Source organism: Haematobia irritans, chromosome 2, assembly GCF_050003625.1.
Source record: "Haematobia irritans isolate KBUSLIRL chromosome 2, ASM5000362v1, whole genome shotgun sequence".
NCBI lineage: Eukaryota > Metazoa > Arthropoda > Insecta > Diptera > Muscidae > Haematobia > Haematobia irritans.
This window is the reverse complement of record NC_134398.1, coordinates 87518809-87534750: the sequence shown is the minus strand read 5'-3', so window position 1 is coordinate 87534750 and position 15942 is coordinate 87518809. Positions and strand designations below refer to the sequence as shown.

The 15942-nt window shown below is 35.6% G+C and overlaps 1 protein-coding gene across 1 annotated transcript; it reads right to left on the bottom strand.

Annotated features, from left to right (window-relative positions):
- Nucleotides 1–11087: 11087 nt before the first annotated feature.
- Nucleotides 11088–15161, bottom strand: LOC142225707 (uncharacterized). Its single transcript, XM_075295546.1, has 2 exons — nucleotides 14054–15161; nucleotides 11088–13971 (listed from the first exon to the last, which is right to left on the bottom strand). Exon 2 carries the CDS (start codon nucleotides 13784–13786, stop codon nucleotides 11303–11305), a length of 2484 nt encoding a protein of 827 aa, XP_075151661.1. The 5' UTR covers nucleotides 13787–13971; nucleotides 14054–15161; the 3' UTR covers nucleotides 11088–11302.
- Between the last annotated feature and the right edge of the window lie 781 nt (nucleotides 15162–15942).

The window sequence follows — 15942 nt, the reverse complement described above, 5'->3', positions numbered from 1 at the left end:
CATTAAAGTTAGCAAAAAAATATTCAAATAAGGAACATTTACTCATATTGTTCTAAATTTAACTAAAATCAACTAATCTTCATGAACTAAAATAAAGTTCGGTTGGCATTAGAGCCCCTTTTTTCTGGGTGCAAAAGTCGATAAACTTTTCAATGTTATAATTAAGAGATTCGAATTTAAAATGGGTATCTTTACATTAAAGAAACTTTTGTTTCACCAAGGTCAAGGGAGCCACCGTGGTGCAATGGTTAGCATGCCCGCCTTGCATACACAAGGTCGTGGGTTCGATTCCTGCTTCGACCGAACACCAACAAGTTTATCAGCGGTGGATTATCCCACCTCAGTAATGCTGGTGACATTTCTGAGGGTTTCAAAGCTTCTCTAAGTGGTTTCACTGGAATGTGGAACGCCGTTCGGACTCGGCTATAAAAAGGAGGTCCCTTGTCATTGAGCTTAACATGGAATCGGGCAGCACTCAGTGATAAGAGAGAAGTTCACCACTGTGATATCACAATGGACTGAATAGTCTAAGTGAGCCTGATACATCGGGCTGCCACATAACCTAAGCTAACCTAAGGTCAACTGACTAAAGAAATGAGCTACCGTGGTGCAATGATTAGCATGTCCTCCTTGCATACACAAAATCGTGGGTTCGATTCCTGCTTCGACCGAACACCAAAAGTTTTTTTAGCGATGGATTATCCCACCTCAATAATGCTGGTGACATTTCTGAGTGTTTCAAAGCTTCTCTAAGTGGTTTATCACAATGGACTGAATAGTCTAAGTGAGCCTGAAACTTAATCGGGCTACCACTTTAATTTTAACCTTAAGTGGTTTTACTGCAATGTGGAACGCTGTTCGGACGCGGCTATAAAAAGGAGGTCCCTTGTCATTGAGCTTAACATAGAATCGGGCAGCACTCAGTGATAAGAGAGAAGTTCACCGCTGTAGTATCACAATTGACTGAATAGTTTATGTGAGCCTGATACATCGGGCTGCCACCTAATCTAACCTAGCCTAAAGCCAACTGGTTTCAATAATTCAGAAAAATTCTTCAAAATAAATGAAATCTAAATTTGTGGACTCTTTGTATCTTGACTACAAAGCAAAATACATTCAAATAAGATAATAATTCATAATTTGAATAGAAACAAACCCAATGAAAAATGTTGAGTTCTTAAAAATACTTTGAGTAAGAGTCCATCACATGTAAACTTGCATGCTAAGAGTAGTCAATCATATCACAACTAATCGTAGAATGCAAGTGTGATGTTGTCTTTATCTCTTTAAATTACTCTCAGTAAAATCTCATCACATGTAAAATTGTTTTCTCAGAGCAGGCATAATATCATAACTACTCGTAGAATGCAAGTGTGCTGTTGTTTGTTCTATAAATAGACATTAGCTTATGTGGAGGTTTTAGCATCAACATATTATAACAGGCGATGGATGAGTGAGTAGAACACAGGACTAGCAAGAATGAGACCCAGGTTCGAAACCGGCGGTGGTAAAAATCAGGTAAGTAAAAAAAAAATAAAATACAATGGTAGGAATGTTTAATTAATGCCAGATACATAAAAAATTATATGAAATGTAAAAAATAAGGAAGTTTGTTTTTACTTTTTTTGTCTGAGCACATTCCAAAATGAGGCTTTTGTATGTCTTATTACATGCCTGCATTTGCAGGGGATTTTCCATGCCTGTCAAATGAGGCATTATAATAGTGCTCTTTTTGCATTATAATAGTGCTCCTCTCCAATGACACGTCGTGTAAATCTGAAAGCGAGTACGTATGTACTTTGCATGCCTACTGCATGTGTAGGGTGGCATTATAAAACGCCTGCTGTACGCCTATTTCCGCTGCTGAGACATGGCTATATCGACTCATGAGCCCACCCTGAGCATTTTTGCCAAAGACACATATGCATTAACTTATAATACCCTGTTCCACAGTGTGGTTCCAGATCCTCCGAAGTGAGGACTTGCCGGCGGGATGAAATGCCATTTCACTATTAGTGTTTCTAATACCTCCGCTATTTCAGCATTTTTTCGTATTGCATTTTCAAAATTTTCGTCTATTCTCCTGGCGGCTCCAACAAAATTTGTGCCATTATCGGAGTACATGTCGCTACTTGTACCCCTTCTGCCGAAAAATCGGTACAAAGCTGCTAACAACGCTTCAGTGCCCAGGCCACTGACAGCTTCAAGGTGGATTACATTTGTTGCCATACATATGAACACTGCCACATATCCTTTAAGAGACTTCTGACCTCTCCCGTTTGAGAATTTTATTTGCAGTGGTCCACCATAGTCGACTCCACAATGTTGAAAGGGAGCAGACACAGTAAATCGGTATTTCGGCAGAATTCCCATTAACTGCTGGAAATAATTATCCAGAATTTTCTTACTACATTTTCCGTTAGCCGATTTCCTTCATGTAAAGTATTTTGATGAGCGTCTGTAATAATTATATCTGCAAGTTTCGATTTGTTTATGATGAAAGGGTGCTTTTGATCTATTGTTAATACAGAGTTATGTAACCGACCTCCTATCCTCATTACTCCATCTTCGCATATGCACGGGTATAGTGTCGCTAACTTGTGGTTATTTCTTCTCGCGTTAAATATTTTATATGGTACGACTTCTTCCTTAACTTTGCAATAAACCGCAACACCGTAAATTCTCAGCAATTTTTGGTATGATGAATACCTCTCTGTTAAATAATATAGATATGTTGGCTCCGACCTCACATTGGTTACCGAAACTAACGTTTTCTGCGGCTGACTTGTCCATTCATCCTCTTCTTCGGATAACCACGATAGGCCTTTCCACCACATCTCCGATTCAATTATCTTATCAGGAGATACCCCTCTTGTCCCCAAGTCGGCAGGATTATCCTCTGATTTTACATAATTCCATCGAACTTCTGGTACCAATTTCCTTATGACGGAAACCCTGGTGCTTACAAATTTGTCCTTGCTGTTGTTATTTTCTATCCAAGCCATGGTTATGGTAGATTCACTCCAAGCAAACACCTTCTTATCATCTCTCACTATTTCGATTACTTTTTTCAATAGCCGAGCAAGAAGACGCGCTGCACAGAGTTTAAGTTTTGGAAGGGTTTTAGTGTTTTGTATCGGATTAACTGTGCTTTTCGCTGCAACTAATGACACTACACCTGTCGTTTTGACATAAACAACCGCAGCATACGCCTTCTCAGATGTATCGACAAATCCCGTGATTTGTAAATTTTCTTCGTCTTTAGTAATTAGCCACCTGGGATTTCTCTTGTTTCATTTTCTTTTTCTGCGTCCTTCATCGGCACAATCTCCTCGCTATTGGAACACACTTCCTTAAATGAAATCCATATTTTAACATATGTTGGGATATACTCGACTTTATCTCACAACACCTTTGTATAGAATCGGACCCTGTCAATAAATCATCCATATAAAAGTCGTCTCTTATTATTCTGCCTATCAATTCGTTTTCACACTCCTTGGCAATCTCCATAAATGTTCTAACTGCTAAAAATGGAGCGCTGGCAGTTCCAAACGTAACAGTTGTAAGCCCATATTCCTTGATGGGTTCATTCTTCTCGTCGTATCCGAATAATTTTTCAAGCATATTTCATTCTCAACCAAAGCAGCATCCTATTCGATCCTTCAATCTCCCAAAATCTCTCCATTTCCATAGTCATATTTACGGATTTCTTTTGTTGAGGTAGACGAACTGTTAAAAGCCCTGATAGCATCAAGCCTAACTTCGTATGTTGACCCAGCATTCCATCTCTCTTTATAACACTGTTCTCGACGTATATATCTCCACCAAGGACTAGGTCAATTCGATCACTCCTGTCGTAATTAGGGTCAGCCAAAACATAATTTCTCCACTGTGCAAAATCGTCATTGAATTCTGAATCTAAGCGCACCGATGCTAATGTTGGTATAACCAGTGCCTCCACGTCTAGACAGTACTTGCTTGGAAATCTCGGATGAATTCTTACGTTCACCTTCGTTTTTGCCACTCCCACCAATTGATCACCTAATCCTTGCAACTCCATATTAGTTTTGCATCGTGGTGCTTGCAAAATCTGAGCTGCTTCCTCTATGATAAATGTTGTCTGGGATCCTTGTTCTATGAGCGCCTTCAACGTTACCCATTCCCCATGAGTATTTTTAATACGTACTTGCGCTGTTGCTAACAGAACACTACGCTTAGTCTTAGTGACGTATGTTGATGTCTTTTTGAGGTGTAACGTTGGATGATGATTCGCTCCGCATGTGTCGCACTTCATATTACTTTTGCATATATTGTTGTAATTGTACTTCAAGCATCTAAAACACGCTTTCGACTTCTTCACCCATGCCAATCGGTCAGGAACTGCCAGCTGCAAATATTTGTGGTACTTGTCTACCAGAAGACCTCCTTCTTGGCAATAGCTGCAATTTGTCTTTACTGTTTCATACACTTTTTGCTGCGTTTGGTACTGCTTTGGTGTCCATGCAGAATCAGAACTTGTTGTGGCAGCCTCTAAATTCTGATACATTTCTTCTAAAAACTCCAGAATATCCTCAAGTTTTTGGATTTCCTTGGACTTCCGTGTATATTGTTCATATAACAGGAGTCCTTCCTTATCCAATTTTCGCATTATTATTCTTGCGATTATGGGGCCTGTGTTCTCAATTTCGCAATCCATATATTTAAGTGCCTGCACACACTCAATTGTTGTGTCCAGTAACGTTCTTATTTGACGTGAAGTTTGGTTGCTTACATTGGGGTGATCTAGTAACCTATCTATTGTTGACTGGAACAATACTCTTTTGTTTCCATATCGCTGTTTCAAGATGTCCCACATGCACTCTGGGTAATTAATTACTATCTGCATCTTCATGTTATCTATAGATGCACTTTGCCTTTCCCAGGATTGCATTAAACTTTCCAACCAATATAACTCGTTTGCAAACTGCAACTCCTCGAGACTTCTTCCAAACTTTTTAATGCTATGCCTTATTTGATACAACAACGCTTCTTTTCTTTTCTCCTCTACCGACCGCCGCTCCTCTTGATTGGCCGACAGGGCTCCAAAGACTCCATTATATTCTACCAACTGTCGCACCTTGTGATTTGCCGACGGGGTTCCAAGGACTCTATTATCTTCTACCAACCGTCCCCTCTCTTCGTTGGTGGACGAGGTTCCAAAGATTCCATTATCTTCTACCAACCGCTTCATCTCTTTATTGGTCGACGGGATTCCAAAGATTCCATAATTCGCGTCTGTTGCTCCAGCTTCCTCTGATTCCGATTTGTTGTCTTTAGCCAGATTCTCCATTATTATCGTTATAACATTTTTTATTTGCTGATTATACCTATTTTTCACATAGTCTTCATTAGGTTTTATAGTTGGTTCCAGTTTGGCATGATTGCGGGAAAACTCGTCCCAGAGCTCATTGAGCTTATTTGTAATTACCACCTTTTGGCTACTTCTTATTAATTCTTTTTTGCTGCTTCTGCATAGCTCGACAATTTCGAATCCCAAATTTGTTTTGACGTGTCAATAGTTTCACCAACATTTCTATTACTTTTTGTTTATTTTTTGCACTATGTCGTTGTTTAAGCCGTGGCTACAAAATGATTAAGTAGCCACGGAGTTTCTTTCATGAATGTCCGAACAACTCTGGTTTATTTATTTCATTGAATATCTTACATTCCATGTTCCCAAATCGAGCTAGACTACTTAACATTACTTATCGCAACATGTTATCTATTCTTCTATTAACAACCCAAAAAGGGGATCCATATATTACTAGGTAAAAAAGAATAAGTACAATCACACAAAAAATTATCACCAATTTTTTTTCAATTAAACACTTAATTGAATTTGGAAACGGATTCAATTAATATGTTAATTGATTCAATTAATTATTTAATCAAATCCGAATAAAAACCAATTAAAAAATGATTACTATTTGTTACGTGTTCAACTAAAATATTAATTGATTCAATCAATTTGTTAATCAATTCGAAAATATTTTTCTATTAAACACGTGATTGAAAATTGTTCCGTTTCCAATTACACATGTGATTGATCCAATCACCTTTGTGATTGACATTGAATAATTTTGAGCGAAAAGAGAACAAGAGAATGGGTATTTATTCAGTCTGTGGAAGTAACTCGTAACGAACGGTTGGATTTTTTTTTCGCGTAAATTGAAAAACATGATTGGCGACATTCTGTCTGCTGCATTCAAAATGTGTGCACAAATATTTTGAACGCAACAACAAATCGTAGCAAAGGGTTGAAATAAACAACAAATGGCCACGTGGTAAAGGTTTGAAAAAATATACACACAAAAAATTTTTTTCTGATTCAATCACAAAATTATTGATCCAATTAATTTTTTAATTGAAATGTCTTCAATCACAGAAATGATAGTATCAATTAAAAAATTAATTGATACAATTAAAAAATTAATTGATGCTTTTAATTTTTGTGATTGATTTTTGTTTCAATTTTGTTTCAAATTTGTTGATTCAATTAAATTTTTAATTGAATATTTTTTAAAACTCAATTAAAATTTTAATTGGAAAATTTTTCGTGAAATTTTTTTCTGTGTATGCAAGAACGCATTTCAAATTACCTGCGTTTGTGTTTTGTGGTATTGTAAAAATGGAAAACAATTGAAGGTAAGAAATTGTGAAATGTGAATACCGTTTTCCATTGAAGCCTGTTTACATTAAACGGACTAAAATAATATATTTTTATACCCTCCACCATAGGATGGGGGTATATTAACTTTGTCATTCCGTTTGTAACACATCGACCCCATAAAGTATATATATTCTGGGTCGTGGTGAAATTCTGAGTCGATCTGAGCATGTCCGTCCGTCCGTCCGTCTGTTGAAATCACACTAACTTCCGAACGAAACAAGTTATCGACTTGAAACTTGGCACAAGTAGTTGTTATTAATGTAGGTCAGATGGTATTGCAAATGGGCCATATCGGTCCACTTTGACGTATAGCCCCCATATAAACGGACCCCCAAATTTGGCTTGCGATTGCTCTAAGAGAAGCAAATTTCATCCGATCCGGCTGAAATTTGGTACATGGTGTTAGTATATGGTCTCTAACAACCACGCAAAAATTGGTCCATATCGGTCCACTTTTACGTATAGCCCCCATATAAACGGACCCCTAAATTTGGCTTGCGATTGTTCTAAGAGAAGTAAATTTCATCCGATCCGGCTGAAATTTGGTACGTGGTGTTGGTATATATTATCTAATGACCATGCAGAAATTGGTCCATATCGGTCCATAATTACATATAGCCCCCATATAAACCGATCCCCCGATTTGGCTTGCGGAGCCTCTAAGGGAACCAAATTTCATCCGATCCGATTGAAATTTGGTACGTGGTGTTAGTATATTGTCTCTAACAACCATGCCAAAATTGGTCCATATCGGTCCATAATTGTATATAGCCCCCATATAAGCCGATCCCCAGATTTGACCTCCGGAGCCTCTTAGAGGAGCAAAATTCATCCGATCCGGTTGAAATTTGGTACGTGGTGTTAGTATATGGTCTCTAACAACCATGCAAGAATTGGTCCATATCGGTCCATAATTATATATAGCCCCCATATAAATCGATCCCCAGATTTGTCCTCCAGTGCCTCTTGGAGGAGCAAAATTCATCCGATCCGGTTGAAATTTGGAACATGGTGTTAGAATGTGGTCTCTAAGAAACACGGAAGAATTGGTCCATATCGGTCCATTATTATATATAGCCCCCATATAAACCGTTCCGCAGATTTGATCTCCGGAGCCGATCCGGTTGAAATTTGCAACGTGGTGTTAGTATAAGGCCGCTATTAACCATGACAAAATTGGTCCGTATCGGTCTATAGTTAGGTTAAAGTGGATAGCCCGATTAAGATTCAGGCTCACTTAGACTATTCAGTCCATTATAGTTATATATAGCCGAACTCCAATCACGCAAAAATGGTCCATATCGGTTCATAATCATGGTTGCCACTCGAGCCAAAAATAATCTACCAAAATGTTAGTTTTATAGAAAACATTGTCAAAATGTTATTTCTATAGAAAATTTTGTCAAAATTTTATTTCTATAGAAAATTTTTTCCAAATTTTATTTCTATAGAAATTTTTTTCCAAATTTTATTTAAACTTAGTTATATACGTATTGAATCGGCCTTTTTAGTTTAATACCACGTATGGACTATGTGGTATATATTACGGTGTTAGGAAGTTTTAAGATACCTTGCCATCGGCAAGTGTTACCGCAACCCAAGTAATTCGATTGTGGATGACAGTCTTCAGTATAAGTTTCTACGCAATCCATGGTGGAGGGTACATAAGCTTCGGCCTGGCCGAACTTACGGCCGTATATACTTGTTTTATTTTGAAATTTCGTGTTTACAAAAGTTTCTTCATTTACAAACACTCGTCGATTTGAAAGCACTTGCTACAAGTGCACTTGCACAAGACGAAATTTGTTCCAGTTCACAGCCATTAATTCAGAAACTTTTTTCGGGGTTTTAAAATTTATCTATCACTAGCGGAACACTGTGCCATCATTGGCCCAAGTAGCCACCACGAGATGAATTTAATGAAAACATAATTAGTACAAGTATCTTAACCTTTTACATGTACTCACTTGCATTGGCAGATGGACAGACTTACCGACGGACACTCCACACACATTAAACACCGGATGTCGTGCCAAGATTTTTCCATTCAGCGATTGATAGAATGAATTGATACCAACTTGTTGCTGATTCCACTTTCGAAGAACAAGCACGTACCACCAGTGGCAATTCAATAGCCAACAAAGTATTTCCACACAAACAAACAACTAATCACACACACACACACATATATGTACATTCACTTAAAGGTTGATGCGATAGTGCGATTTAATATTGACACCGCATGGGGTGAGATCTAATTGAATAAATAGAAAATGTACACCGTAATTGGTTGTGATTCGTTGTTCAATCCACACGTTGTTGGGTTTCATTGAAATTGGCACAAAGCCAACTCTTTTGCCGTTGAATTATTTAGGTGTTGACTGTATGCCCCCCAAAGGGATTATATGTTGGCAGTAGTAAATAGCCAATAGAGCACAAGTCAAAGCTTATTCAGTTGTAGTCTTTGATAAAGACAAATTATCGAAATAGATGATGCCTGGATCGCAGTAATGGTGTTGGGCGGGGGATATAATGTGGCGACTTCAATAAACCCAAAATAATAAAATATGTTTTGAAATTGGTTGCAAAATATAAACATCGTTGACATAGATTTTAGATTGAGCATCGCTCACAATATTGTCGTACCAATCATATGTTATGCTAGCTAAAAAGTGAAAATACATTTTACCAATATTGCTTAATAATTGCAATGGCTTTATGCAATACTTAAAGGGAACTGATAAGCATTAAGAAATCCCAAATGAGGTACCCTATTTTCACCACATGAACGCCCCCTACGATCTCTGAAAGTTTCAAGTAAATCGGTTCAGCCGTTTCGGAGCCAACTCGGAACATACAAACAAAGAAACAAACAAATAAACAAACATAGATTGAATTTTATATATATAGATAACCCCAAGTGAATTACACTTGTACCTCCCGCAAAAAAGTTTTCAATAGTTGGCTTTGCTTTAATAAATTTTTGTACAAATATATCACATCTCCTTCGATGATGTGTCTTTGGCAAAGGAGTTATCGGTTTGAATGCATGATAATAAAATTTTCACAAAATTTACTATAGCAAAATTTTTTTTAACATCATTTTTGGCAAAGAAATTTTGACAAAATTCCCTATAGCAAGGAAATGTTATAAAAAAATTTCTAGCAAAGCAATTTTGATATAATTTCCTTTGTCAAAGGAAATTTGATCAAATTTGGTATACCACAGCAAAGAAATTTTTACAAAGACATTTTTACACAATTTCCTATGGAAATTAAGTTTTGACAAAATATTCTACAGTAATTTTTTTTTTACAAAATTTCTTATAGCAAACAAATTTTGGCAAAATTTTTCATAGCATCGAAATTTTAACAAAAGTTTTCACAACTAAAAATTTGTCAAAATTTCGTATAGCAACGCAATGTTGAAAAATTTCCCACAACAGAGAAATTTTGACAAAATTTCCCATAGCAAAGATAGTTTTACAAAACTTCCCATAGAAATAAAATTTTGACAACATTTTCTATGGCAAACATTTTTGACAAAATTTTCTTTAGCAACTAAATTTTAACAACATCTTTGGCAAAGAAATTTTGACAAAATTTTCTATAGCAAAAATTTTTCAAAATTTTCTATAGCAACGCAATGTTGATTTTTGGATAACATTTCTAAAAAAATAAAACATTAAAAATTTCCAATGACACACTCAAAAAACAGTGAACCCATCAGGATGGAAAATTGTGGTTAACATTAGAGATTTTACTTTAATTTTAGAAAAATTTAACTTACAGTGCACTCGCGTTAACGTGAACTAATTAAAACCAAGACAGTTCACGTTAGCGAAAGTTGAATTTCGGAAAAAATAGCCATATTCAGGACTTTTATACGTTCTAGACTATCACAGTCTTTTATTTTTGTTATTATTAATATTAAAAACTTAAATTATTAATTTAATTTCATGAAAAAAAAATAAAAATAAGAAAAGATCGGACAAATAACAGTTCATAAAGAAATATAAATTAATAATTAAAATTCACGAAAAAAGCAAACTAAAATCACAAAAAATCAATAAGTGTGAAATTAAAAAGCAAACAAATTACAAATCAAATTTATACATTAAAGAAGTGCGTAATCTTTTTCTGCTGCTTTTTCTTCTCTAGTAGCTAGAATACTGCTTGCGTTTGAGTGTATTCATGTCGCTTTAGTCCACAATTGTCTCTCCTGCCTACTACAAAGCCGTCTTTAAGGTGGGTATTAAGTTCGAGTTTAGCCGCTAAAATCACCATGTTGTACGATTACTTTTCTTTAGTAATCCATTTTAAAGAATATAAACTTTACCAATTGATAATTGTTGATAAAAACGAGCTCGAGGTCTGGATGATTAATTTTTATTTATTCAATATTTCGTCTTTTCATTGAAAGACTTCATCGGGAAAATTTTTCTGCGTATACAAATAGAAAAGAAAATATATACACAATACATTTAAATACGTACAAATTGCATGTTACATTAAAAACACTCACGAAAAGAACAAAAAATAATACACCAACTGTAGAGTAAATAGCTAACGACGGTGTCTGTTGCATTACTAACGCTTACTCTGCTGCGCTTTGCTTTTTCTAATGAGATTTCTGTAGCTTTGCGCCAAATTGTCAGTGTCTGTCTTATAGTTTATTCGCTTCTGTGTTGGTGTATTGAGAATGTGCAACATCTCCAGTGTTAGTCTCTTGTTGTAATTACTCTCACACTGTAACACACGCGCTCTCTCCAAATCTGGGTGATGGTGTTCTCCTGCACAGTGGGTTGATAATGCTGTTTTTTGCATAGGTCTCTGCAAACGGTGTTTCAGATCTGATTTGTGGCCTGATAAACGAGTTTTTAATTTATTTTTTGTAGTTCCTACGTAAACCTTGTCACACACGTCTTTTTCGTTCCCATTGCACTTTATTTCGTATATTAAATTGGATTTATCCATGTCGTCAATTTTTGGTTTTAGATTAGTAAATAGTTTTTGTAGTGTATTATTAGTTTTCGGGGCTATTGCGAAGTTACTTTTGTCAATGAAATTGGCATTACTGAATCTTTCGTGTAATTTTGGAATATACACGACCGATTTGTAACAAAATTTTTGCTTCTCTTTGGCTGGCTGTACTTTGCTGTTGTTGATCAGTTTATCAATGGTAGATAGAGGAAAGCTGTTTTGCTGGAGTATTTCTTTAATTTTTTTGATGTTCGGCTGGTGAAATTCTTGGCTGCTTATGTTTAATACTCTGTTCACAAAATTTTGAGCAGTATTTTGTATAACTCTCCTGGGGTGGCTGGAGTAGAAATTTACCAATCTGCCGGAAGAAGTTGGCTTTTGGTACCAGTCGGTTTTAATTTTGTTACCATCTCTGATAATTAAAATGTCCAGATATGGAATTTGTCTACATTTTTCGTATTCCAATGTGAATTTTATACTAGGGTTGAAGTTATTGAATATCGTCAAGAGGTTATTTATTGCACTTGTTTTCACAATCCCAAAAAGGTCGTCAACATACTTAGTAAGAATCTTAGGCCTAATATCACAGTTTGCCATACATCTATCCAATAGCTCTTCCATCACAATGTCGGCTACTATCGGAGATGCTGAAGATCCCATAGGTAAACCTTTTCTTTGTTGATAAAAACTGGTTTTATATCTAAAATATCTATTGTCAATTATGCAGAATCTTAATATCTTGAAGAACAGATTCTTCGGAATCTTAGTTATCTTCTCCAGCAAATGCCACTTTTCTTCTATTATTTTTAGGGCTAATTCAACGGGTATACTCGGAAACAAAGATACAACGTCAAAAGATACCATCGTCTCGTCTTCGTCTATCTTGATGTCTTCTATCTTTGATTTGAATTGCATGGAATTTTTTACGTTATATTTGGAATTTTCCGTTAGTCTATTTAAAATGGTTGTCAAGTGTTTGCATAAATTGCTGGATGGTGAATTTATAGACGAACATATGGGGCGAAGTGGGTAGTCCTGTTTGTGTATTTTTGGGAGACCATATATCCTGGGTGCTATAGCAGCCTCGGTCTTCATTCTCCGTTTTTCCGAGTCATCTATAATATTGTGTTTGAACAATTCGTCGACAAGTTCGTTATTTATTCTTTGCAGCTTGTTAGTGGGATCCGATTTTAATTTTCTGTACATCATTATGTCATTTACAATTTTCTCCATTCTCGTATCATACTCCAATTTTTCCATTCCTACGGTAACATTTCCTTTGTCCGCTTCTAAAATGATTATATTCTTGTTGTGCTTTAGAAAATGTCGTGTGTGTTCCACTGTGCGTAGATAATATTTCTCTCTCTCCGTTAAATGTTGTTTGTTTGTGTGACTTTCTATCATAGTTGTGAATTTGTTTCTCGCGAGTTCTTGTTCTTCATTGTCATTGATAGTCCTAATACACTCTTCTCCATCCGCTATATATTTAAGTATTGGGAAACTTTCACGTGTGTGTGGCAATGCGAACTTTTTACCATGAGAGAGGAGCCAGGTAACATCTCTGGGTATTTGTGTATTAGTCAAATTGACAAACCACTTTTCGTTGCTCTTTATGTCTAGGTCTCTCTTTTGTTGTTCTTGTAGGACTTTGAATTTCTTTTTATGTCTCTTCTTAATATCCATCATGGTATTAGTTGTGAGTTTTCTTTCACATTTGAAGAACTCTGATGCATCTTCTTCCTCCATCATTTTCATTAAATGATGCTGTGCTTGTTTTTGATCTTCAATTTGTTGTTTTCTACTTTCATGTTTTTGTTTTATAAGAAGATTTAAAAGTTTGGTGTGGAAATTGCGTACGTATGTATTTAAGGTGGTTTGTATCTGTGCTGTAAGTTGCTGTTGGTTTTGGAACATAGAATATATGTGCTTTGTTGAATTTTTAATGAATTTTGGAATAATGCCGGATTTCCTACATTTAATTAGAAATACTATTGTAGCTTTTGTGTTTTGTTGTTTGTTAGATTCATTTCTGTATTTGTTAATATATTTTCCAATTCCTTTGTATTTTTGTTTAAGATTTTGATAAACCATTTTCTCACTTTATACGGCGTGCTCTCCGTCTTTCTTATATTATGGATGTTTTTATTATATTCGACCTGTATATAGATTTTCCAATTGATAATTGTTGATAAAAACGAGCTCGAGGTCTGGATGATTAATTTTTATTTATTCAATATTTCGTCTTTTCATTGAAAGACTTCATCGGGAAAATTTTTCTGCGTATACAAATAGAAAAGAAAATATATACACAATACATTTAAATACGTACAAATTGCATGTTACATTAAAAACACTCACGAAAAGAACAAAAAATAATACACCAACTGTAGAGTAAATAGCTAACGACGGTGTCTGTTGCATTACTAACGCTTACTCTGCTGCGCTTTGCTTTTTCTAATGAGATTTCTGTAGCTTTGCGCCAAATTGTCAGTGTCTGTCTTATAGTTTATTCGCTTCTGTGTTGGTGTATTGAGAATGTGCAACATCTCCAGTGTTAGTCTCTTGTTGTAATTACTCTCACACTGTAACACACGCGCTCTCTCCAAATCTGGGTGATGGTGTTCTCCTGCACAGTGGGTTGATAATGCTGTTTTTTGCATAGGTCTCTGCAAACGGTGTTTCAGATCTGATTTGTGGCCTGATAAACGAGTTTTTAATTTATTTTTTGTAGTTCCTACGTAAACCTTGTCACACACGTCTTTTTCGTTCCCATTGCACTTTATTTCGTATATTAAATTGGATTTATCCATGTCGTCAATTTTTGGTTTTAGATTAGTAAATAGTTTTTGTAGTGTATTATTAGTTTTCGGGGCTATTGCGAAGTTACTTTTGTCAATGAAATTGGCATTACTGAATCTTTCGTGTAATTTTGGAATATACACGACCGATTTGTAACAAAATTTTTGCTTCTCTTTGGCTGGCTGTACTTTGCTGTTGTTGATCAGTTTATCAATGGTAGATAGAGGAAAGCTGTTTTGCTGGAGTATTTCTTTAATTTTTTTGATGTTCGGCTGGTGAAATTCTTGGCTGCTTATGTTTAATACTCTGTTCACAAAATTTTGAGCAGTATTTTGTATAACTCTCCTGGGGTGGCTGGAGTAGAAATTTACCAATCTGCCGGAAGAAGTTGGCTTTTGGTACCAGTCGGTTTTAATTTTGTTACCATCTCTGATAATTAAAATGTCCAGATATGGAATTTGTCTACATTTTTCGTATTCCAATGTGAATTTTATACTAGGGTTGAAGTTATTGAATATCGTCAAGAGGTTATTTATTGCACTTGTTTTCACAATCCCAAAAAGGTCGTCAACATACTTAGTAAGAATCTTAGGCCTAATATCACAGTTTGCCATACATCTATCCAATAGCTCTTCCATCACAATGTCGGCTACTATCGGAGATGCTGAAGATCCCATAGGTAAACCTTTTCTTTGTTGATAAAAACTGGTTTTGTATCTAAAATATCTATTGTCAATTATGCAGAATCTTAATATCTTGAAGAACAGATTCTTCGGAATCTTAGTTATCTTCTCCAGCAAATGCCACTTTTCTTCTATTATTTTTAGGGCTAATTCAACGGGTATACTCGGAAACAAAGATACAACGTCAAAAGATACCATCGTCTCGTCTTCGTCTATCTTGATGTCTTCTATCTTTGATTTGAATTGCATGGAATTTTTTACGTTATATTTGGAATTTTCCGTTAGTCTATTTAAAATGGTTGTCAAGTGTTTGCATAAATTGCTGGATGGTGAATTTATAGACGAACATATGGGGCGAAGTGGGTAGTCCTGTTTGTGTATTTTTATAAACTTTATGAAAAGTTCCCATAGACTTGTAATAAAATTTGAATCAAAGAGGAATTATTTTATATTTTTTACTGATTTATTTTTGATTTTAGCGGCTAAACTCGAATTAAATACCCGCCTTTAACATCAAATTTCATGTATTTTAGTGTTGCCTAACACTTTATGACAAAAAAAGAAATTGTTCATGTTATCGAGCTTTCAAGTTTGTTCACGTTACAGAGTAGTTGGTGTAAGAAAAAGCGTGTACACGTTAGGCGGTGTTCACGTTACCACGAGTACACTGTATAAGAATGACTTAGTCTTACAAATGCAAATGGAAAGGGACGCATAACTTGTTTTTGAGTTCTCAAGGCTGAACAAATTGGTTATAAAGGGTGA

What these genes read in the sequence shown, in the direction of transcription:
- LOC142225707 (XM_075295546.1), bottom strand. Translation starts at nt 13,786, where the DNA reads ATGGTTTATCAAAATCTTAAACAAAAATACAAAGGAATTGGAAAATAT.